This window comes from Megascapheus bottae, chromosome 9, assembly GCF_031878675.1.
Source record: "Megascapheus bottae isolate mThoBot1 chromosome 9, mThoBot2.hap1, whole genome shotgun sequence".
Taxonomy (NCBI): Eukaryota; Metazoa; Chordata; class Mammalia; order Rodentia; family Geomyidae; genus Megascapheus; species Megascapheus bottae.
In genome coordinates, this window is record NC_143517.1 from 17179171 (window position 1) to 17204824 (window position 25654).

A 25654-nucleotide genomic window follows, 5' to 3' on the forward strand; every position below is an offset into this window, starting at 1 on the left:
ATTGCTGGGTCATAGGGGAGCTCTATGTTTAATCTTTTGAGGAACTGCCATACTGCTTTCCATACTGGTTGAACAAGTTTGCAGTCCCACTAACAGTATAGTAGTGATCCCTCCTAGCCACATCCCCTCCAGCAACTGTTGTTATTAGTTTTTTTTTTTTTTATCCTGGCCATTCTAACTGGAGTGAGATGGAATCTTAGAGTTGTTTTGATTTGCATTTCTTTTATGACCAGTGATGTTGAGTATTTCTTCATGTGTCTATAGGCCATTTTTGTTTCTTCTTCAGAGAAGACTCTCTTTAAGTCTTTGGCCCATCTTTTAATGGGATGGTTGTTACTTTGGAGATTAGTTTGGGAGTGATTCAATTTTTTGAGCTGTTAATATATTTTAGATATGAGGCCTTTGTCTGTTGTATCGTTAGTGAAGATCTTCTCCCATTCTGTAGGCTTCCTAATTAATTTACTAGCTATGTCTGTGCAATTATCTTTTAAGTCAACATTATTTTGACCTAATTCAGAATGAACAGATTTTAGAGGGATTATAATATATAATTCACACAGTTGATAATTCATCCTTTTAAGTTATACAATTCAGAGATTTAATATATTCATAGAGCTGTGCAATCATCTGTATAATTTGATAGTATTTTTGTTATCTAATAAAAAGTTCCACACCCCTTTAACTACCAGCCTTCCCCAGACTCTCATGTTCTCTGGCAATAAGTAACCATTAGATACTTTCTATCTCTATAAATCTGCCTATTTTGGACAATGCTTACATATGTACTCAGGTTATGTAAGGCCTTTAATGACTGGGTCTTTCATTTAAGATAATATTTCCATGGTTCATCTATGTTGTAGATATAACACCACTCCATTACATTTTTAAGTTGAAGTATAACTCATGTAAAAGAATGAGATCTTTGGCAGGGAATTTGGCCTAGTGGTTAAAGTGCTTGCCTAGCATGCACGAAGACCCGGGTTTGATTCCTTGGTACCACATACATAGAAAAAAGCCGGAAGTGGTGCTGAGGCTCAAGTGGTAGAGCTCTAGCCTTGAGAAAGTCCAAGGACAGTGCTCAAGCCCTGAGCCCAAGCCCAGGACTAGCCAAAAAAAAAAAAAAAAGAATGAGATGTTTTTTTCCAATCCTGGGGCCTGGACTTAGAGCCTGGGCATTGTCCTTGAGTTTTCTCAAGACTAGTGCTCTACCACTTGAGCCACCGCACCACTTCTGGATTTTTTTGCGTGTAGTAGAATCAACTCAAGGCTTCGTGCGTGCTGGGCATGCACTCTGCCACTAGGCCAAACTCCCAGCAGGTTTTTTTTTAAGGGTATAATTGAGTGGGTTTTTTTTCCCAGTATGTTTGTAATGTTTTTGTAACTACCATTACCATCTAATTCTAGAAGGTTTTCATCACTTCTAAAACAACCTGGTAGCAGTTAGTTTTAATTTTCCCAGCCTCCATCTGTGTAACCTTTACTCTACTTCCTGCTTCTGTGGATTTGCCTATTCTGCATATTACATACAAACATACAACATGGGGCCTTTTGTGTCTGCTGTATTTCACTTCGCAGAATGTTTTCAAGGTTGATTGTGTTGCAGCTTGTATTCATTCAATACTTCTGTGGCTAAATGACATTCTACTGCACAGATATATCATTCTTAAAAACATTTATGTGTGGCAGGCATGGTGGCACATGTCTATACTTCCAGCACTTAGGAAACTGAGGCAGAAGATTCTGGAGATTGAGCCAACATAGCTGGTCTTGGGCTATGTAACATAACTGCCTCACAAAACAAAACAACAAAAGAGGAAAAAACCCTTCCCTCAAGGAAACCGACAAAGTGAACATTTGTTCATCAACGGATGGCATTTTTTGGCCATTATGACTAATGCTGCTATGAATATTCATATACAAATTCTGTGTGGATGGGTGTTTCTCTTGCAAATATACATAGCTTTGAGAGAAACTGCCAAACTGTTTTTTAACTCTATTTTTAAGCTGCTATTTTGTTTTAAATCCAATTTTCAGCCCATTGTTTTAAGTTTTGAGCATGTCCTTCTTTACATGGATCTGATTGCTATTTTCTTTACTGTCAAGTTTATGACTCTTGTTGTCCTATAAATAATATCGGCTCTTTTTAAATTTTTGCTTTCAGTAAGATAACTTCCAGTTGTACATACTTATCTTTCTTCTATTTAGCTATTTTATTTTTTCCCAATTAATTTATGATCTACATTATCTTTCTTTCCCATGATATGTTTAAGAGAACTTTATTATCAAAAGTTTTTCTAACAGCTTTTTATAAGTGGCAAAAGGAGCATCCTCTGTACATATTCCAGTATTAAACACATTATATCTATGCATCTTTCTCTCCTCAAAGTATCATAAATATAATGTTAGTAATGGCTTTGTCAGCCTGCTGAAAGCAAGCATTCAACAAGAGAAAGATCTTGCAGCGCAAGCATAGCTCCCACTTGCTTCCTTTATTGATTGATTGATTGATTGATTGATTGATTGATTTTTTTCTTCTGAGCCTCTTTAATGCCCAAGGTCTGCACTCTACCACTTGAGCACCACTTTTGACTTTTTTTGTATATGTGGTACTGAGGAATGGAACCCAGGGCTTCAAGCATGCAAGGCAAGCCCTGTACCACTAAGCCACATCCCCAGCCCACTTCCTTTATTTTGCTTGCATCATAAAAATTCGTGACATGTAAATATTAGGAAAGAATGAGAAGAGGTAGGCATGGTGTTTCATGGACTCAGTTAGAGGCAGGAAGATCACAACTCTGAGGGCAAATTGGGCTATATAGTGAGACCCTGTCTTAAAATCCAAACCAAGGGCTGGGTGCAATGACTCATACCTAAAATTACAACTACTTTTTTTTGTCAGTCATGGGGCTTGCAATCAGCTACTTTTTTGTGTGTGGGGTGGGTATTGGTATAGATTGGGAGGCTAATGATTTGAAAAAAACAACAAACTAAACCAAAACAAAAAAACTAGTGAGACTCTCCCTTCTCTCCCAGTGATTGGGTGTGGTGGCCATGTCTATCATTCTAGCTAAATGGGAAGCAAAATTAGAAGGATTGCTTTTGAGGTTTGCTTTAGTATAAGACCTTATTTGAAAAGTAACTGGAGAGGGAAAGGGTTGGGGATATGTTTCCAATGCAGAGCATGCCTAGCAAGTGTGAGGCCGGGAGTTCAACCTCTAGTACCACCACAAAAAGAACAAGAACAAAAAGAAAGAAAACCAAAAGAGAGAGAGGGGTAGGGGGACCGGGTGGGAGGAGGGGGGAGGAAAATACGGAAATCTGGTTGGGAGAGAAGGTCAGTAGTAAAGTACTAGGCTGTAGGTGCAACCTTCAGAACCATTAAAAAGGAAATAAATTTAGGGATGGTGGCTTACTACTGAGGTTCCAGCTATTCAGCTGGAAGCATGGTTGTATTTTTGAGGCCAGCCCAGTCTAAAGGTTAGCAAGACCTAATTTTAATCAATAAATTGGGTATGAGGGTATATGGCTGTAGTCCCAGCTGGCTCCAGACCAAAATGCAAATTTCTATCTAAAATAACAGCTAAAATATAAAAAAATCAGAAAAGTGATGATTCTAAAACAATTAAAATGATCATTAGTTTAAAACACGAAAGCCCATATGCTTTATATACTTGAAAATGCCTACCAAGTAACAGCTATTTGCCAAGATAATGAATTCACTTTAACGTTAAACAAATAACCAAGTTATTAAGCCCAGGTCACCTGTCATTTCAACCTGGTAGTCTGCTTGTGTGTCACTGCTCCCTGAGCCTTGTGTTTCTAAAATAAACATTCATGGATCCATCTGCTGACATGGAGCGGAGGCAGAGTGGAAGAATCTCTCAGGGCTTGGGGCAGGATAGTCAAGCTGGCCACAGAAGAAATGGACAGATAGAGGCAGACCCATGTCTGTCCGACTACTTCTGTTTCTATGGCAGAAATTGCCAGCATGTTGGTAGGGGTCATTCAGTGAGGAAGAGAGTGTTTTTTAAAAACATAAAAAAAGAAGAATGCGGATATGAATCGTGTAGCATGTGTCTATCTGGCCTTTCATTGCACTCAATTCTCTAAAGATGCACACAGATGGTTATGTGAATCTAGCCTTGGTTCACTTTTATTGTGAGGTACTTTGCCCATGCAGTGGGCCTGCAAAGTTTATTCTAAGTATTTGTGTTGATAGATATATGGATTGTTTCCAGTTTCAGGCTAATATAAATAAGGGTGCTATAAACATTTGTGTACAGATTTTTAGAGTGAACCTAAGTTTTAACTTCTCTGGGATAAACGTCAAAGTGTAATTACTGGATCATATGGTTGTGTACCCTATTTTTTTCCTTCTTTAAAAAAAATCAAGGTAAATTAATTGTATAAAGGGGGTTCATTGTGCTATTTACAGACATATAATGTACTTTGATCACATTCTCTGTATTGCTTTGTTTTAAACTCTCCTTCCTCTCCTTTTAAAGACTTTTAAGCATTTCATTCTTATTTTCATGTGTGTATATACTATGATTCTATAATATTCACTCTATTATCAGCTACTTTCCTTCCTCTTCCCACTGGCTGGTGCCTCCCAAGAGTCCCCTTTTTTATAATTGTGCATGCCTAATTTTCAGAGCTAGCCAATTCTCTTTAATAGCAGATATGCTATTTACATTTGTCCCCACAATGGGTGAGTGACCCACAGATTCAATATGGCAAATTGCATCGATTATCTTTCCAGTATCAATTCCTGCTTGTATCCTTGAAATTGGTCATGGTGTCTAATTCTTTGGGTACATTGGTATATGAGAAATATGTGCTAATATTCTAAATACGTTTTTATTTTCGTGAAGAATGTTGGTGTGCAGTTTTCCTGTATCAGTTTTGTTATCAGAGTTTATAGGATGAATTGAGTTAAACTGCTGAAGCATTCAGTAGTATTTTCCAGTCAAACTTTGTGAGCCTTGAGCTATGATGCTTTGGTTATTTTATCAAAATGATGAATTTGATCTTCTTAATCATTATTTGGATTCTGTCTATCATAATAGCTGTGCTGCTGTTTTTGTTTTCTAAATAATTGGTCCATGTTTCTAAATTGTCAAGTCAGTATGTGTGGAGTTATTCATAATATTTCCTTTTGCAGTCTGCAGGGTCTGTGGTAATAGTCTCATCTTCATTTCTACTTCTGGCTTTTTTGTCATTCATGCCGGAATTTAGCCAATTTTCTTTTATCTTTAATAGAATTAGCATTTGGTTACATTGGTTTTTTATTTTCTAATGATTTGGTTTTTTTTGGTGGGTCATGGGGCTTGAACTTGGCCTGGGCACTGTCTTTGAGCTCTTCAGCTCAAGGCTACCACCCTACTCTTGAGCCAAGTCCCACTTCCTGTTTTCTAGAAGTTAATGGGAGATAAGAGTCTCAAGTTCTTTTGTTCCCTGGCTGGCTTTGAACCTTGATTCTCAGATCTTAGCCTCTTGAGTAGCTAGGATTATAGGCATGAGCCACCACACCTTGCTCTAATGATTTTTTTTTTGCCAGTCCTGGGCTTGAGCTCAGGGCCTGAGCACTGTCCTTGGACTTTCTCAAGGCTAGAGCTCTACCACTTGAGCCTCAGCACCATTTCCGGCTTTTTTCTATGTATGTGGTACCAAGGAATCAAATCTGGGTCTTCATGCATGGTAGGCAAGCACCCTACCACTAGGCCAAACTCCTGGCCCCTAATGATTTTTAAATGTTCAATTTCATTATGCTTTACATTTCTTTCTTCTCCTTGTCTTTATATTCTATACTCTTCATTTTCTCTTTTTTTTTTTGCCAGTCCTGGGGCTTGAACTCAGGGCCTGAACACTGTCCTTAGGTTTTCTCAAAGCAAGCGCTCTCCACTTGAGCCACAGCACCACATTTAGGTTTTTCTGTATATGTAGTACCAAGGAATGGAACATAAGGCCTTGTGTGCTAGGCAAGCACTCTACCATTAGGCTACATTCCTGGCCCTGCATTTTTTTTTTTGCCAGTCCTGGGCTTGAGCTCAGGGCCTGAACACTGTCCTAGGACTTTCTCAAGGCTAGAGCTCTACCACTTGAGCCTCAGCACCACTTCTGGCTTTTTTCTATGTATGTGGTACCGAGGAATCGAACCCAGGTCTTCATGCATGCTAGGCAAGCACTTTAACCACTAGGCCAAACTCCCGGCCATGGCCCTGCATTTTTTTGAGAGAGGAATTCAGATTGTTGTACAGAGACTTTTCTTCAGATTCAACATTTATTAAGGCTGTGAGTTTCTCTTTCAGCTTGGCTTTCACTTTGGCCATTCCAGATTATATATTCAATATGCTATACATTCATACATAGATATGTATATAGTTGGGTTTCAATGTAGTTATTTAACACATTGTATTTTATATTTGTTGAAGATTTTTGTCTAGCATATGTTTAGTAGGCACTTGAAAAGTGCGTCTATTAGATAATGTTTGTGTTAAGTACTTTTATATCCTTTTTTTCTTTTACTTTATTGATGGGGTGATATACAGAGGGGTTACAGTTACATTCATCAGGTAGTGGGTACATTCTTCTTGATTTTATATCCTTTTTGATCCTCCCTTCCCCTCTCCTTCTCTCTCTCTGCTCTCTTCCATTCCCTTTTATCCTTTTCTTTCTTTTTGGACCTATACCAGTATCCAAATAAAGGGCTTTGCAATTGCTCTACTACTTAAGCTCTACCTCTAGCCCTGCTTTTTGCTTGTTAGTTTGGAGATGGGAGTCTCATAGATTTTCTGCCCAGGTTGGCCTCACATTGTGATTCTCTGAGAGCTCAGCTACCTGAGCAGTTAGGACTACAGGCATTTTAATTTTTTTTGCGTGTAGGTTATTTAAAAAAGACCAAATTGTTGATACTAATGGTAACGGTGAGTGGATTTTTATTAAATGCATGTGTTATATACCCTGTTAACTCTTTTACTTGCATGATAACACTCAATCCTCCCATGGTAACACTCAATCCTCCCAGCACTCTGGTGTGTCACATAGTGTTATTAGTTCATTTTGCTGAGGTTCATGATGTTAAGTGACTTGTCATCAAGATTACATAGCCAGTAAGAGGCAGAACTGGCATGGTGGGCTAGGGTTGTGTGTGTGTGTGTGTGTGTGTGTGTGTGTGTGTGTACTCTGTCATTTGCTGTTCTATTGGGATTCCAGAAGGGTTGACAAAATGTCTTCCAGTTCACATTTAAGTCAGGATGCAAGACAACAGAGTGGTGGTTGGGGTGGGCATCTGAACATGCATGTAGTAGGCAGCTTCAAAGGTGGAACCTGGTGATTTCCCTTTCTTCACTCCCATGCCCTCTATTATCCTTTCCTCTTATGGTTTAGACCTCATAACTCACTTCCAGTGGACTGAATGTGGCAGTAGTGATGGTGGAATACTTCTGAGCTTTGTTATGAAGGTTTCTGTCTTGGGCCTGCTCTTTCTTACTGTCTCCCTCACTTGCTTAAGTAGGGAGGTCAGGGGTTAAGATAACCAGTGCCTGTGTGGCACTGGCCCACAGCCAGTGAGGTCCTAAGACACCTCCCAATAGCTGCACGAAGGAGCTGGGAAGCTCACTTCTGCCTCAAGCTACAACATCTTCATGAATGTGCCTTGTGAGAGGCCCCAAGCCAGAGGCACTCAGCCAAACTGCACCTGGATTGATGACCCACAGAAGAGATGCAATCAGAGCTTGTTATTGTTAAGCTGTTTAGGAAAACACAAGAGAGAAAGGGAAAGAGAAAGGGAAAAGGAGAAACACACACACACACACACACTCACACACACACACTCACACACCCACACACACACACTCACACACCCTTAGCAAACAAAGGAAGCCTGTTCTGTTCATGTGTCTTGGGAGAAGGATCCAACAAGAGGGTGAACACAGTGGGGACGTAGGGACCTGAGATAAGTCTAGACACAGCACCCTGGAGTCTCTGGGACTCTTGTTAGGCACCAATTTCCTGGTGTTCCCAGAGAGAACATGGAAACCAGATAAGAACTTGGAGCCAGTTACAGAGGGATGGGAAAAGCTTGTGGAAAGGGCATTGTTGACAAGAGCTCTTTTGTAACAGCCACTCCTGGAAGGCAAACCAGTGCAAACCAGGTGTTATACTAATTCTATCTGTGTTAAGCTTATTTAAATCTCCATTATCCCTGTTTCTTCTGCTTCCAATACCACCATCAATGGGAACGGGAGTTTTGAAACCAGTTAAAACTGTGTGTATGTGTGTTTGTGTGTGTGATAAGCATGTAATGTGTAAATATTTGCTGGGTGTAGTCATTACTACCACCTGGCTATTACACCGTGGAGGTTCCATTGCGGGGAATGACCTCTAGGCCTCCCTTTCCTATTTCTCATTGTTACCCTGACTCACAAGAGAAAACTTAAGTGGTCATAACTGGAGAGAGAAAGAGGTATAGAGAGAGTAGCAGACACAGAAATGTTTCGATTCATCGGCACAAATGAAGTTTCAGTTGGTGTTTCAAGTTTCTTTTATCCTTTGTGGTGCTGGGAACCAAACCCAGGTCCTTAAAAGCCAATCAGGCAAGCTCTACAAGTGCTGAGACATGCCTCCATCCTGACTGCGGCTTGTTATTCTTGCTCTAAAAGCAACTATCTTTGGGTGGCGGTCGTCAGGCTTGCCACTTCCTTGTCCTGTGGTTTACATTGTGTCCTTCTCTTGTGAAATTCAACTCAGCTTACAGGGCTGCTGCACATGGCAAGAAGCCATGTACACACCCAGGTGGTCCCATTCACATTCTCTGACATGTCACCACCCACACCTTTCCATGCCATTGCCACTGGATGAGTGTCCTACCCATTCATTAACATGAGTCAGAACACTTCCTCAGTACTGGGCGGTGCTCATGCTGCAATTTGGCTGTGAACAAGATAGAGTCTGTGCCCTGGGAGCTGGTAGAGGATTAGCACTGAGGGGGAGCATACCAACAAGACAAGTTCAGAGTTTGAAAAAAATAAAAAAAGATGTACACATTTTACGGATGAACCTGAGATACATTCTAAAATCCTCCCACAATACACAAGACTATATTGTACAGATAATAGCTCTTCTGTATTTAACTATTTCCTTCTTTTCACCCAAACTTAAAATAGCAGACTTTACATTGTTAGGTAAAAGTATTTGATACTAATTCATAGAGAATTAATAGTTTCTTATGAGATTTTGTATTTGTAGTCTTATTTTTTTTAAAGCAAGATTAAAGGTTCTTTTAAGATAATTTGAACCAATCATCTGAGCAGGAATAGAAATATGTTTTAGTTAGGTCATTTTATTACATAATATTTTTAAACTAATGATATTTTGGGTAGTTTTATAGTGGCATAGAGAACTTTCAAATCGAATATATTGTGGATCCTTGTAAAGAATATTTTCTCATACCCAGGAGAGTCTTCAAAGTCACAAACTCTCCTAGGGCACATAAGCTCCCCACAGAATATACTGAAATATGGCTGAAATATATTCAGATACACTGTGGATCATTGATGGTTTCTTAAAAGTACAGAACTAGAGAAATGTGCAGGTTATCTTCTAAGAGCCTTATTTCCTTAGATGCTTTCATAACCAGTTCATTCTTGACAATGAGCAGACAAATACCAAATGTGAAGGTAACTCTTTTGGAGGGAAACTCTCTTGGAGATAGGTCTCTGCTGAGCACATCAACTCCGAGGGTTCAGGATTCAAACAAAACATCTTAAAATGGATCACTGGCTATTATAATTACAAGAGAGAGCAGAACTAGAGAATATAACATGTACAGATACTCAAAATCAGGTGCTTCTAAGTCACAGCAAGATTTTGCAATGTCACCTCTTGTTCACCTCTGTATCCATATGACCTGTGTGTGAGACCTTCTTCACAGGAAGTCAAGTCATGTAGGACTTTCTGAACTGTGTGTAAGTGTAGGTAATTGTTCTAATCAGATTTTTAGACTTTTGCCATATATCTGTTGTTATGGTGGGTCTATTATTTGTCACAAATTCACAAAGGCTCTAGAATCCAACTTCTTTCTCTTTAACCAAGTGAGTACCCATGCACAAAAGCCTCCCCACTTCCAAGGTCAGAGGTGAAGAGAAACTAAATGAGGGTTTTTGGAGTTCTTTAGAACTAAGAAAGTAGTCCACAACATCAACATTTTGTTATCATTCAATCACATATTGTTGGGTTCAGGTTCCTCCTTTGCTCCTTAGGGAGAGTGAAAACACAGTGCTAACTAGCTGAAATGGACATTGTGAAAGGGTTTAACTTACTTCTCTTACAAACCACTGACAAAAGGCAGGACCAATCCATTCTCTTGCATGAATACCACAATCCATCCAGACTGCTCTTTTGTAAGCTTGTGACTTCCTGCCCAGCTGAAAACAAGAGCATTTGTAGTAACCAACTCAGGCTTTCAATTTAAGCTTCACTGTGCAACAGCGTCTTCACTGTAGTTCGGTTCATTGGGCAATTAGGTAGACAGAGATTTCCTATCTACTTTGGAAGTCAAGGCTTGCTTATGCAGAAACAGTAAAATTACTTCACTAATTGCAGCCAAAGGACTAGAAAATACACAAGTGATATTGTTGCTACATTTAATTGTAGATGAACACTGAGTAAAAAGCTGCCAAATCTGAAGGGGAGTAAGTAAGTAGGAACAATATGAATAGATCTTACTAGAAGTTTGATTAAGATGATATGGTGAACAAGTCAGCTGGAAAAGAACTCAGTACCGAGAGAAGTATATAATGAATACTTTTTTCCATGGTTATATAATTTTGCATTGTCATCATAAGTATCAATTCACAAGTAATTTGCACCAATAAGGCCGAGTATCTTACATATTCTCTTAAATAAAACAAATATGAATAAATAATGTAAGGCCTTGTTTTTCCTTTGTGCTGCTACTGAGGCTTGATCTTAGGGATTACATTTTTGTTTGGCTTTTTTTTTTCCCTCAAGCATGGTGCTCCACCACTTAAGCCACAGCTCTACTTCTGGCATTTTGGGGGTTCCTTGGAGATAAGAATCTCAGTCTTTCCTGCCTCTGAGTCTTGATCCTCAGATTTCAGCCTCCTGAGCCACTGGCACCTGGATATATTTTTTCTTTCTTAAGTTATCAGATCAAGACCAGGTGTGGTGGCTCAAGCCTACAATCAAAGCTAATCAAGAGTCAGGAATTGGGAAAACTGTGGTTTAAAGGCAACCTGAATAAAAATGTTATCGATATCTTCATCTTAATAACATGTTGGATTTGATGGCAGGCGCCTGTCATTCTAGCTACATGGAAGGCATAAATGGGATGATTGTGTGGGCAAGATATGTGAAACCTTACCTGAAAAATAAGCATAGAGAAAAGGGCTGGAGGTTTAGGGCAACTGGCAGAGCATTATATGTGTGTGTATACATATAAATAACATTGTAATAATAATATACTAATAACTAGTAAGATGTATTTATGTATATTTACTATGTGTAGTAAATATATGCTTAAGTTGATATTACATGTCTGTAGGTAAGATCACTCCATTTCCCCCCATAAATCAAAATTAAAAAATAAATGTTGTGTTTACAGGCTATACTTAGTTAACAAGTTCTTTTTACCTTTAAAATAAAGAGAGCTCTTCCTTCATAGGATTTTCCGATAGAGAACATCTGAATGAGGTCTGAACGAGTTTTATTCAGATGATGCATCCAACACTGAATCTAAAAGCAGATAAGCAAAAACTCTATCAGACACTTAGGCCAACAGAGCTTTTAGAAAACCAAAGGTTAATAGAAAAGGCAACAATAGGTGTCAGAACTTAGAGAGCATCCATGGAATAGAAAATGGAGAAGAAACTAATTTTCTGTCTTTAATTTTCTTTGGGATACTGAAAATTACATGTCATGTTCTGCCTTTCTAAATAGTAGTTTATATCTTCATGTTGCTACTTCTCTAAAGCATACTTTCTACTACTGTGTGTCTTTAACAGCCTGATGACAGTGTTTTGCAGAAAATTAATTGATATGTTCTGGTTTCTTTTATAAAAAATTCAAATTGATTTCCATTTCTTACAAGCATTTAAGGGGACAAAGAAAAAACAAATTAGCTTCTGGCAAACCATTCAAACTACTTGAATGTGTCTCTAAAGTATTGACTATTGTAATTGCCACTGACCAGAAAATTCTAAGAAGACATTCTCTTTTGCATTTCAGGGTTATTCTACAGAGCCACATGTTGGAGGGCACGCTGGAAATACCTTTTCCTGTAATGATGACACATTTGCATACATTTTCCTGTCATTAGGAAAGGTTATATTTGCGATGGATGAATAAGATACCTAGAAAGGTGGGTGACAGTTCTGACTGAAAAGCTAAAAAAATGAAACACAAGTGTCCCACTGTTCTGATGCAGTGTCTCACTGTTATGAGACGTTCTGTTCTGAGAAAATATATTTTGCAAAGTATCTATATTTTCTTTTCTTCTTATTCTTATTTAATAAATCTATAAACACTTCTGCATACATTTCTTTTTCTTTCCTTTTCTTTTTCTTTTTTTTTTGCCAGTCCTGGGGCTTGACTCAGGACCTGGGCACTATCCTCGAACACTCTTTGTTTTTTTTTTTTGCTCAATGCTTGTGCTCTGCCACTTGACCCACAGCACCACTTCCAGCTTTCATTCTGTATATATGATACTACGGAATTGAACCTGGGTCTTCATGCATGCTAGGTGAGCACTCTACCACGAAGCTATGCTCTCGGCCTCTGCATTCATTTCTATCTATATCCACTTTTGGAATTTGACTTTTACAAGGGCATGTTTATAGTAATTTGGCATGCTAGGTTATAAAAAACATTCCCACTAATCCTCATTTCAAGCTTCTAAGAAGTGTAGTTGAGACATGGAGTGTGTGAAAAGGGTTTTCAAAGGGGTCTTATTAACAAAACCCAAATATTCATTCTAAATAAGGGTATCTCATTGGTGTTGAGTCTGGCATTCCTTTGATTGACTCAAGGGAAGTATGACAATGTATGCATTCATTTATTCTGTTACCAACTTGGTGGACTTGATTTGCCTGCCTTTAGGGATGGAGGAAGAAAAGTTCTCTGCTGTCATGGATCTTGCAGCATAGAGGATTGAGAACATTAGTCAGACAACACAATCATATAAGTAAGAACTGTGTCATACTTGTGCACATTATGGGAGCATGTGATATGTGGAGAGTTGGTAGGTAGAGGGATTTCATTCAGTTTAGGAGAGTAGAAAGAGCTACCATCTTGCTTTAGCTGAAATTTGAAGGACGACAGATTGACATCACATGAACAGTAAAGATTTGGCAGTGAGTTTGAGGTGAGCTGTGAGCTAATCAGGCAAATTAAGTAAGCAAAGCTTCCAAGGTACCATCAATACAACTTGGTCTTTGGGAAGTCTCAGCTTTGCAAAGGATGTAGGGAAAGTATTAATTATACCTTTCAACCAAAGCATAGCTCTCAAATTCTGGTTACCTCAATGGCTTTTTAAAAAAGTTAAGGCTCTATTTCTTACCAAATGACTTTACTCTTCATTTTTACTTCCTATGTTCTTTATATGACTAAATTGAGTGAAGTAGGTGAATTCAAATTATTATTATTATTATTGCTATTATATCTTGTATAGCAGCAAAGGGTTCACTGGAAGAAATGAGTGAAGAGTTATGCCTGGGTTATGTACATGATTCTTCCCAGAGCCTGTGTCTATGTTTTAATGATTCCCTCTCAATCTTTACACCTAAGAGACAAAAGTGGTCTTAAAAAAGAGTAATAAAAACTCCTTTGATTACACACTTCTTCTAAAGAGTGATAAACTTCATAATTATATTTAGACAGGGATCTTCTCCTTCTCTGGGTTCCCAAGCTGCTTCCATATTCCAGAACTTTCTGAAGATCTCTGATGAGGATCCTGGATTTGAGATAATAGAGATGATGATCAAAAGTTGAAATTATGCAAAAAGTCAGGCAGCACCAAAAAAAAAAAATCACAGGTTCAGGCATAAGGAATGAAGAACTAACATCGAAGAGACCCAAGTCCTATGATACACAAGGAAAGATTTCTAAAAATATCAAATTTTTAGAATATGTTCTTTTTCTGGAAGTAAACAGTGTTAAGTAAATGGTATAATGAATAATTTAAAGTGTAAGATTACAGGCAGATGTCACCAAATAGCACTAGTGGTATAATCACAGCTACCACTGAGTGAGTATCTCCAACTATGGACCAATGGCTACAAGTGCTATGTTGATTATTATGCACATGATTTCCATGAATAACTCTGTGGGATTCTATTGTTACTTCCAATGGGAAACCTGAGATTCAAAAGTGTTAGGAATTTGCCAATGTCACGTCACTGGTTAACGCTGAGCCAGAATCTGAACCTAAATGCCAGTCTTGGGAGACCAAGTCCAATATGATGCCATGAAACTAAGTCTCTGTTGTAACCCCCCACCACCCAGTGCCCTCACTTGACCATCTCTCCTGCTGCTTCTACGTGTTCATATTCCTCTCTTCATAGAAACTGCTCTTTTGCTAACACCCAGCACAGCTGACCCAAGACTCTGAAAGGAAAGTGAGAGGATGGAAGGAGCTACAGTTCTTAAGAGAAAAGTGCATAAAAACTCAAGAGATGACAAAGCTATCTTGCTTCCCTGACAATATCAGGGATGTTAAAAGAAAAGAAGCTTACTTAGACAAAATTGAAAGGCTGAGCCCAGGGCAGGGGATCCCAGGCTCATTACAACTGGGGATCTGATCCAAATAGCGACATCAGTGTACTCGATGTGACAAGAATTAGCTTCAGGCTTGTCTTCCTAGTACTCATGGGTCACTACTAACCAGAGTACTAATGCCAATAAGGTACTTAGAGGATGCCAAGCCCTGTGTTGATTTTTCTTGGCAGGGCAGGTCCTTGAAAAGCTTTGCTTTCATGTTTAATCTTCCAAAAGAAACTTGCTTAATAGTGTAAATGTAATTAGAACATGTAGTAACATTTTAAAATAGCTTTCAAGGATGATCTACATAAGCCACTTGATGAAAAAGATTATCTAGGATCATCTGCATTCCTACTTCTTGGGCCAAGCACCAGTGACTCATGCCTGTAATTCTAGCTACTCAGGAGGCTGAGATCTGAAGATTGTGGTTCAAAGCCAACCTGAGTAGAAATGTCAATGAGACTTTTTTTTTTTGCCAGTCCTGGGCCTTGAACTCAGGGCCTGGGAACTGTCCTTGGGCTACCTGAAGACTAGAGCTCTACCACTTGAGCCGCAGCACCATTTCTGGCTTTTTGCTATGTATGTGGTACCGAGGAATCCAATCTGGGTTTTTCTGCATGCTAGGCAAGCACTCTACCACTAGGCCAAACTCCCAGCCCAAGTCAGTGAGACTTTTATGTTCTGCTAAACAGCACAAAGCAACAAGTGGAGCTGTGGTTCAAGTAGGAGAGTGCTAGCCTGAAGTGAATAAAGCTAAGGGACAGATCCCAGGCTCTGAGTTCAAGCCATCATACCTGCATTTAAACAACAACAGAAGCCTTTCCCAGGTGCTAGTGGCTCACACCTGTAATCCTATCTACATAAGACGTTGAGATCTGAAGCTTGCAGTTCAAAGCCGCCATGAAAGCCTGTGAGATTCCTCTCTAATAAACTGTCAAAAAGCAAGAGGTAGAGTTTTGGCTCATGTGGTAGGAAGTGTACTAGCTTTGAACAAGAAAGCTCAGGGATCACATCTAGTCTTTGAGTTCGAGCCCCAGTATAGACGAAAAACAAAGAAAAAGAAGCAAACAAGTTTTGGTCTATGAAGGAAGTCAACTTATTCAGGGGCATGCTAGATGTATGGCAGCCATTTTGAGTTTACTCATTATTATTTGTTGAGTACTCACCACACCTAAGCATTGATTGTTCTTTTAGTTTCAGTTTTCTACTTTGAAGTTGGCAACATTTTAGAAATAGTAAGAAGGAAGTCTGAACCAAGATAGTTTTCTTGTTAGCTGCTTGTATGGCTCAAAATGTGCATGTAACACTAAGGTGTCAGACACTGTGCATGTAAGTTTTCCTTCTTTCAAAAGATAGAAAGTTATTGCTAAATCTGATCTTCAGAGCTAAATGAACTCTAAATTGGACTTTCATTCCTTCCTGTGTTGAGAAAGAACTGGAATGGTCAGAAAGGTTGCTAGGAATTGCATGGTTATAAATTGCCCACATATTCTAGCTATTGCAGCCAATCTCCAGATATGTTCTCTTCCCTGAATTATTTCTCTTAGCTACATTTTCCCTATCCCAGGAAGCAAAGAGGCACAAATAAATTGTGCACAGATCTGTGACAGCCAGAAATTCCCACAAGGATCTCCTTCTCAATGTACAATGACCTAGCTACTTTGTTACAGAAGCTCTACCAGATTAACTCAACTCTCTGCTTAGTCATATAGTCTGCACACTAAAATAACCTCCAACATTCCTACCTTAAATGAAAGAAATTGCAGTACGGTAGTCCCAGTCCCAGAATCCTAGTTAAGTAGTTGATTGGAAACCAGTATATTGATGAGAAAGAAAGTTGTAAGTTGGAATTCCAAAATGGTCTTCTGAGCTTTAGTTAGTGATTGATAAATCAATTGGATCCATTCCTATAGTAGTGACTCAGATCTATTAGAAACTTTCCAAATGATGCCATCACTTGGTACAAAGCTACAGAGTAAGGTGAGCCCTCTAAAATGGAAATTTCATTGTCTGGTTTTATAGGCATTTATAACAGATACTTTTTTAAACAGCAGAATAAATCATCTCATTGAGATAAGCTGGATACCTGTGGGCTAGACCCTGGGTCATATTATCTCCACTTTAAAGACCACTATAGTGATACATTATGTTTCGTTATGCAGAATAAATGATGATCTTTTGAAAATACCCTAGGCTATAATGATCAAAGTCAATTAAAGTGATGACTATCTACTGTGTCTATGGAATTTAATTGACTCTTACATGGTATAAACTTGGGTCCAACAAAATGAATAATTCTAAATACTTGTTCTTCACAAGGAGACACCTGCTTTAAAAATACTTCTTTTTTTGATTCAGTTCTCTGGGACACAATGTGTGATATTCCATATCAAGTCTACATGACCTATATTTAATAGCAAAATAGAAACTTGTTAAACTAACTGCTATGTTCCTTCCTACTGAACAATAATTAATGAAACATGTACATTGTTACTGGACACCTATCGATATAATTTGCAGGTTCTTTCCTGCCAGGCATTCAGAAAGTCCAAGCAATGCCTTCAAAGCTACAGCAATGATGGAAATGTGAGCAATATGAATAATAGTTTTATGCACAGCTGTGATTATGTTCCAGAAACACAGATGAAACACCTTTCTACAGAAGGCATATTGGTACTTTAATAAGGTTGCATGGTTCTTTCTGGAAGGGTGATATTTATTTGGGGATGTTACTGCCATAATTTTACCCTTTATTTCAGATTTTGAAAGAGCCTAGGATTCTCACTTTTGGCCACGTGCCATCCTCCCCAAGAGCAAGCTGCTCACCCTAAATTTCTCCAGGTGCCATTAGAAACCTGGGGCCAGTTGTGACAGTATAACACCCTGTTAAGGTGGGGATTGGTTAGGAAAACTATTTACTATCATGTCTCTCAGCTTGCTGCCTCACTATACTGTACTTCCTGCCCAGATCCTCCATAGGGTCTCCATTCACTCCACTCTACCTCCATTCTTTTGTGTCTCTAGAGTCCCTCTTCTATTGTGAACAGCCTTTCTATATCCTCCAGGTTCTTTAGAGAACTCTCCCTTTTCATGTCCTTGCTCCATCAGAAAACTAATTCTTAAGAACATACTTTTTTGTGTGTGGTTTTCTACCTCCACCCTTCTTTCCGACACACTTTGGGACCAAGATGGAGGAGAATCTAAATTTTCTGTCTCTTATCACTGCTTCCTTATTAATATTGTAACTTTCAGGAACAGCTTGCCCTCCCTTTAGCCTCCTACTCCTGGTTATTTTCCTCTCACTGCTGGCTATGCCTTTACCTGTAATGTGCGAATTAGACAAGTAGATGCAAAATAGCTATGTTCATTCACTAGTGACTTACTCCTCTCATACTTAACCACAATAGGTTTAGTGATCTCCATCCAAAAATTCCATTTCAACCATTCTCTCCTTTATCAGCTTACAAATCTGTTACCCTCCATAAACTTCCTACCCTAGACCTTATAATGTCCAATAATCTACAGTTTAAGAGTTCCTTTCTTTGTTCCATAATTCTTCTTAGTCTCTTCCCTCCAGATTAGAACCCACAGATGAATACCTAATAAGGTATCTCACTGAAAACTTGAGCTTTCTTGCCATACTGTCCTTTCTACGTTCCTAATCTACAAGCTCCTAGCCCTGTATCATTGCTGTATTCCTATTTGGAAGTAACTGCCTTTATTTGTTCTTACCCTAGTGTTTTTTTTTCTTGGTGACATTCTTCAATATCTGTTTTTTCACTTTCATTAGATATACTTTTTTTTTTTTTGCCAATCGTGGGCTTGAGCTCAGGGCCTGAGCACTGTCCGTGGACTTTCTCAAGGTTAGAGCTCTACCACTTGAGCCTCAGCACCATTTCTGGCTTTTTTTCTATGTATGTGGTACCGAGGAATCGAACCCGGGTCTTCGTGCATGCTAGGCAAGCACTCTACCACTAGGCCAAACTCCCGCCCTACTTTTTTTTTTTTTTTTACTATTCTTCATCCAAACAATAATCATCTTTGATTTCTTTTAATTTGTGGACTCTCCTCTCTGTCCTCTCACGTAGGCTCTTATTTACTTCTTCATTCTGAAAGGATGAGGAATTCTTCCATTGTCCAGGCCCTTTCCTCCTCTTGGAAACTCTCTATGGCTTCATCTTCACCATCTCCCTTTCTACTGGTTCTTCCTTTTAGTCACCTGGCATGTCAAAACTTCCCCCTACGAATACAAATCTTAAATCTTCTGAACAACACTTCTTTGTGGTCATTTCCTATATTTCTTTCTCTCCTTAGTCTAACTGCTGAGCACATAGTCTGTGTCTCACTTGTTCACTTCTGCCTTCTCCTCTCAGCAACTAAATCTCACCATGAGTGTTAGGAAAACAATTCCCAACACCAAATATCATTGTAGCTCTTGACACCATGAATCATTCTCTCTCTGAAATCTTTGACTCCTATTTCTCTTTTCCACTCACCTTCTACCTGTCTTCTACCTACTCTACCTACTCCTTCAAAAAAAATCCTCATAATATCTAAATCTGTTCAAATCTGTCTACTAGCTAGAAAACTTGGAGCCATTTTTGACTTCTTTTCCTATCTATCGTCCAACCAAGATTAGAGTTGGCAGATTTTCTCCATGAAATATTGATGTGAATGTACTACTTTGATCTGAACTCAGGGATTCACCATCCCTTGCATGGACTGCTGTTATCCCTGACACCCACAGACATGTAGTTCTTTTACCTATATCCTCCTGGAAGCAGCACCAGACACAAGAGGCTTGGGATCCTCCCCTGCAATAAGACTTTCCACAACTTTGCCTCACTCTGTCTCTGTAGCATCTTTTCTTTCTTTTGCCTGGCTTGTTCTTGGTGTACTATATTAGTGCACTACTGTTCTGCTTCTTTGTTTGCATTGCCTGCTAGGTTTCACCTTTCATCCTTAGCCTGGCTGATATGGCTCCTGTCCAAGGCCTTGTCCTCTCAGTCAGCCATCTTGGAATGGCCAGGCTGCTGCTCTCTCTTCCCACAGAGAAAAGTTCATGTTGACACTGATCACTTCTTAGTCACAGTAAAATGGTATTAGATTAATACTTGACTAATAAAACCACAGAAGGTGAATATATTTACAGTAGTTTTCTCAAAATGATAAACTATGTAAAGCACTGTTGTAAACATTTGATAATCTGAATACAAAAATTTAGTTCAATTTAGTTCAAGTGAACGTTGTTGCAAGCGGAAGGGGATGCTTACTTGTACTGGATGTTGGCTTCCTGTAGGAAGGTTAACAGGGCTTGAGAGGCATTTTGGGGAACATGGATGTCAGTAACGGTGCCCTCTGATACATAGGAGATACTGCTGGGCTGCCACAGGTCCACCTGTAGTGCAGGAACCAACCTATAATTCACATTCAATGCAGGTGGGGAAAAATCCATGTCATAATGTCAATGACATCAAATGCATTTTGGAATTAGACTCAATGTTTAAATGACCAGAGACAAATCCCTGTTTAATTTTGAACTTGTCCTGTCCATTTTTTCCTAGCCATGTAAATTTGTTCTTTATTTTGAAGTAATTATTTGAAGACTAGTTCATGAAAGCCAGAAGAGAAAGAAGAAAAGTAGTTTTAAGTATAATTCTGATATTATTTTAAAATTATTTATTGAGCAATCTTGATATTTAAAAATTACTTATGCAAATATTTGCATAAATATTTGAAGGGTATAATTATTCTTCATCCTTCTACACAAGAAAGTTATGGTGGTTTCACAGCATTCAGCTCTATTATTGTGGGAACTGAACTCAGGTCCTCTCCTGTGCAAGACAAATATTGTACCACTGAACTATACCACCAAGGCAAAGTTTAGAAAGTTTAAGTAGAATATTCTCTAAGTGCTTTCTCCTCCCTAACACCCAGCTTTCTTCAATTCCTACTCACTCTTCATAGATCCATGTAATTCTCCCTTCTCAGAAGGTCTTGGAGCTAGAACAAGCCTCCTTTTCATAGTTGCTATAGAACCTCATGCCTCTTTCATTGGCTTTCTCTGGCCTGAATGTAATCTGGTGAGGCAAAGTATTTGTGCATTTAGTAACTTCCTAGAACAATATTTTGTGCGTGTTAGTCCTTCAATCGTTGGAAATTGCTGCACATTTACTACATGTTCAGTATTTTGTAGGAAAGCAGGAGTCATGTTTGTAATTCCAATCCTTTGAATCAGATTTGAAGCTGCTAGGAGCTCTGGATTTTAAAGAACAACAGAACATAGCTGAGGAGAAGGGGGGATGGCCTCTTCTTTTGTGGCCATATTTTTTTGAGCCACATTTCTAGTTAGACACAATTTTAGACTCATCTCTATCTGTTGATGTTTTGGTCACCGTTCTTCTTGTGCTTTGATTCTTGGTCCTGTAGCAGGGTTCTGGTGTCTACTAATCTCTTATTGAATAAGATTTAGTTACTTTAATGTCACTTGTGGCAATGTGGGCATTCTGTGAGAGCATTCTGAAGACCAAATATACTTTGTGATTCAGTGAAGCCAGTGTCCAATAATCTAATCTAATCTGGAACAGAGTAAACACAATTTTATTTTTGGAACAGAGAATGTATCCATTTTTCTTTTTTTCATATATTTGTATTGTAATTAATAGAAGGGCTACATGATAGTCACCAGATAGAAGGTGCATTACTTCACAAACATTGATACCCTTTCTCATGTCTTGGTCCCCATTTCCCTCCCCCCAACCCCTGCCCTTCATTTTGTTTTCCTCCCTTCCCTATCCTATTTCAAGTAACCAAATAAACATATATACAATATATCAAATAACAAGGTAAAATACTGTAACAATGCATCCATTTTTCTTTCAGGCAGCAGACTCCTTAGCTAACTTGCAAGGGCAAATTTTACTGCATTAACAAGCCTATCCACAATCTCAGCAAACAAAAGTGTGGGGTTGGGAGGTATGCAGAGAGGTCATTCTATCCATCTGTCAGCCTGCGGGCAACGATATTGTTAGGACTACTCCAAACTGTCCTCAATAGGCACAACCTTTTAAGTCTTCAAAAGGAAGAGTGTTGACAGAATCCTAATTTAATTTCTGGCCACATTTAACAAGATTGTCAGATATTTTTCTTATTCCTTTAGAGTTGTGACACAGTTTCATTCTTGTTCTGTTCTTCAGTGAGGAAGGGTTGGATTCTTGCTTTTGTGGTGTAAAGCATGTTGATACTTTTCACTTGCCTTTGTACATTAGATTTTCTAACCCGTGACTTGCCTCTTAGTCAAAGATGGATTTTTTTTATATTAAGGGAAACATTTCTTTCAATGGATACAAGAAAAACTGTGCTCTATTTTATGGGGTGGAAAGCCACAGGTACCTACAATACTATGGATTATCACCTTACACATGAGTCGGTATGTACTACTTTTTGAGCTACCTGTGAAAGTAAAAATCTTCATCCCACAGAAAACAGTAGCTCCCCAAAAGTTGCATAAAAGTAATATACCCTACAAGAAGACCTAAAATGAACATTATCATCAAACATGATGGTGCATGCCTGTAATCCTAGTACTTGAAAAGCTGAGTGATGAGGATGCTGAATTTGAGGTCAACCTAGGCTGCATAGTGAGACCCTGTCATAAAGAAACAATAATAAAATTGTAATTTTCTCAGAAAGGAAAAAGAAATTGACATAAAGAACAAAAACTGAAAAATATAATTTGCAAAATCAGTTAAGATATGACATCATTGGTTGTGTAAATTTGTGGGAGGTTTTAACATATCTGGGGATCAGTTTTCTTATTAGTACTTTCTTATTGGTACTATCCTTAGTCTCTTTTAGACAATCAGGCTAATGGATGCAAAGCACATAATAAGAGCTCAAAAGATATTCAATGACAGTATTATCCTGAAGTCAAGGATAAGAAATGGCAAGAATAAACAATAAAATTATATATCAATGGTCATGACAAACACATATTTTAAAGTTCCTAACAAAGTATTAGTAAATTGAATTCAACTGTGCATTCACTATGAATCAAATATGATCAAGTATGTCAAGTTTTATTCTAGAAATGCAAAGATAGCTCAACACATCTGACTCATCAGAAATATATCACATAGAGAATGAATAAAAACTAATGATCATTCAATAGGTATAGAGAAAGCATTTTATAAAATTCAATACTACTTTAGGCTAAAACTTCTGAAAAGGGCCAGGAATATGGCCTAGTGGTGGACTGTATGTCTAGCATGCACAAAGCCCTGGGTTTGAGTCCTTGGTACCATATACATGGAAAAAGCCAGAAGTGGTATTGTGGCTCAAGTGGTAGAGTGCTTGTCTTGAGAAAGCCCAAGGACAGTGTCCAGGCCCTGAGTTCAAGCCTTAGGACTGGCAAAAACAAACAAACAAACAGAAACAAATAAAAACTTTCTGAAAGCAGTAGATGTAGAAAGATCATAATAAAGACTATGTATGGTGAAGCCAGAAACAGCACTATACTAGATTAGAAATATTGGAATAAATGTCCTGTAAGATCAAGAATAAAATTAGGGTATTCACTTACTACTCCAATCCAAAAAAAATTGGAAAATAAGCAGGAAAAGAATGAAATGAAAAGCATACAAATAAGAATGGTGAAGTCAAATTCCTCATTTGCAAAAGATAGGATACTATATATAGAAGGATCTTACCAAAAGATTAACTAATAAACCAATACAGTAAAGTTGCTAGATACAAAACCAACATTCAAAAATCACTTGTGCCGGTCAAAACTTTCTTAATAAGGACCAAGAATCACAACAAATCAGGAAAGGCTGGATAAGTGGGACCGCATTAAACTGCAGAGCTTTTGTATGGCAAAGGACATAGCTAGTAAATTAATTAGGAAGTCTACAGAGTGGGAGAAGATCTTCACCAACCATACAACAGACAAAGGCCTCATATCTAAAATGTATCAACAGCTCAAAAAATTGAATCACTCCAAAACTAATCTCCAAAGTAACAACCATCCTATTAAAAGATGGGCCAAAGACTTAAAGAGAGTCTTCTCTGAAGAAGAAACAAAAATGGCCTATAGACACATGAAGAAATGCTCAACATCTCTGGTCATAAAAGAAATGCAAATCAAAACAACTCTAAGATTCTACCTCACTCTAGTTAGAATGGCCAAGCCCAAGAAAATTAATAACAACAGATGCTGGAGGGGATGCGGCCAGGAGGGATCACTACTACACTGTTGGTGGGAGTGCAAACTCTTTCAACCACTATGGAAAGCAGTATGGAAGTTCCTCAAAAGGCTAAACATAGAGCTCCCCTATGACCCAGCAATTCCACTACTTGGCATTTACCCACACGTCCAGAAACAAGGACATACTAAACCCACTAGCACAACAATGTTCATTGCAGCACTATTTACCATAGCAAAAATTTGGAACCAACCCAGATGCCCCACAGTTGATGAGTGGATCAACAAGATGTGGTATTTATACACAATGGAATTCTATGCTGCTGTCAGAAAGAACGACATCACCTCATTTGTATGGAAATGAAAAGACTTAGAAAAAATGATATTAAGTGAAGTAAGCCAGACTCAAAGGAACTTAGGCTCAATGGTTTCCCTCATTTGTCATAATCAGTAGAAACTTTGGGCTCTCCTAGCAGAGATTTACAATAGAACAAGACCTAGATATATGAGGCCATATAGTATGATGCTAAATGAAAGGACCTCCAGGATATAGAAACAAAAGCCATATAATGAGTGATTGTTGTCCTTAATGTATTATGCTATCTCTCATCTCTTTTGATGTCCCTTGGTTATCTCATATTGTTACAGTATTTCACCTTGTTATCTGATATATTGTATATATGCATATTTGGTTATTTGAAATAGGATAGGGAAGGGGGAAAACAAAATGAGGGGTGAGGGTTGGGGGAGGGAAATAGGGACCAAGACATGTGAAAGGGTATCAATGTATGGGAATTAATGCACCATCTATCTGGCAAATGTAATGTAACCCTTCTATTAATTACAATAAAAAATTTATGGAAAAAAATCACTGTGCCTGGTGTCAGTAGCTCACACCTGTGAGCTTACCTACTCAGAAAGCTTAGATCGGAGGATCACAGTTTGAAACTGGACTCAGCAGGAAAGTCTGTGAGACTCTTATCTCCAATAAATAAATAAAAAAGCTGAAAGTGGAGTTGTGGCTCAAGTGGTAGAGTGCTAGCCTTGAACAAAAGACACTCAGGATCTTAGCCTACTCTCTGAGTTCAAGTTCCAGTACCTGGGGAAGAAATTTAGTAGCATTTAATAAGCCACAGTTCCTGAGAAAGATATCATGAGAAAAACCCCATTCATAATAGTTACAAAAATGAAGAAATGCAGATAGCTAAATAGTAACTTCTTTGTATAACTTAGTGATAATAAAAATTTAATTAAAAAAGAAGAAACATAAAGCATAACCAGGGAGCAAAAGACCTCTACAATTAAAATGACAAAATATTGACTAAGGAAATTGAAGAATACAAAAGAACTCTCTTTATGGGTAGAAGAATTAATATTGTCCAAATGTCCACAATACCAGGAGCTATTTACAATTCAAAATTCATACAGAAGGCAAGAAACCCTGAGTATTCAAAACAGTCCTGAACAAAAATATCAAAATTGGAGACAAAACAATACCTGATTTCAAGACATACTGCAGTGCCATATAAAGTTGGCATAAAACAAGACATAAATCAATGGATGAGAACAGAGATAACAGAAATAAGTCTATGAGCCTATACAGACAATGGCACCCAAAACACACACTGGCACAAGTACAGACTCTTCAGTATCTGGTGCTGAGAACACTGGATA

The 25654-nt window shown here is 38.4% G+C and overlaps 1 protein-coding gene across 1 annotated transcript in view; it reads right to left on the reverse strand.

Annotated features, from left to right (window-relative positions):
* Cpa6 (carboxypeptidase A6) overlaps window positions 1–25654 on the reverse strand; it is a 264676-nt gene that overhangs the window by 68449 nt on the left and 170573 nt on the right. The window contains exons 3-6 of the mRNA XM_090338664.1: window positions 20052–20176; window positions 13858–13972; window positions 11656–11757; window positions 10323–10427 (exon numbers count right to left, since the gene is read on the reverse strand). Coding sequence (XP_090194790.1) covers window positions 10323–10427; window positions 11656–11757; window positions 13858–13972; window positions 20052–20176 — 447 coding nt within the window. The remainder of the gene's footprint in view (window positions 1–10322; window positions 10428–11655; window positions 11758–13857; window positions 13973–20051; window positions 20177–25654) is intronic.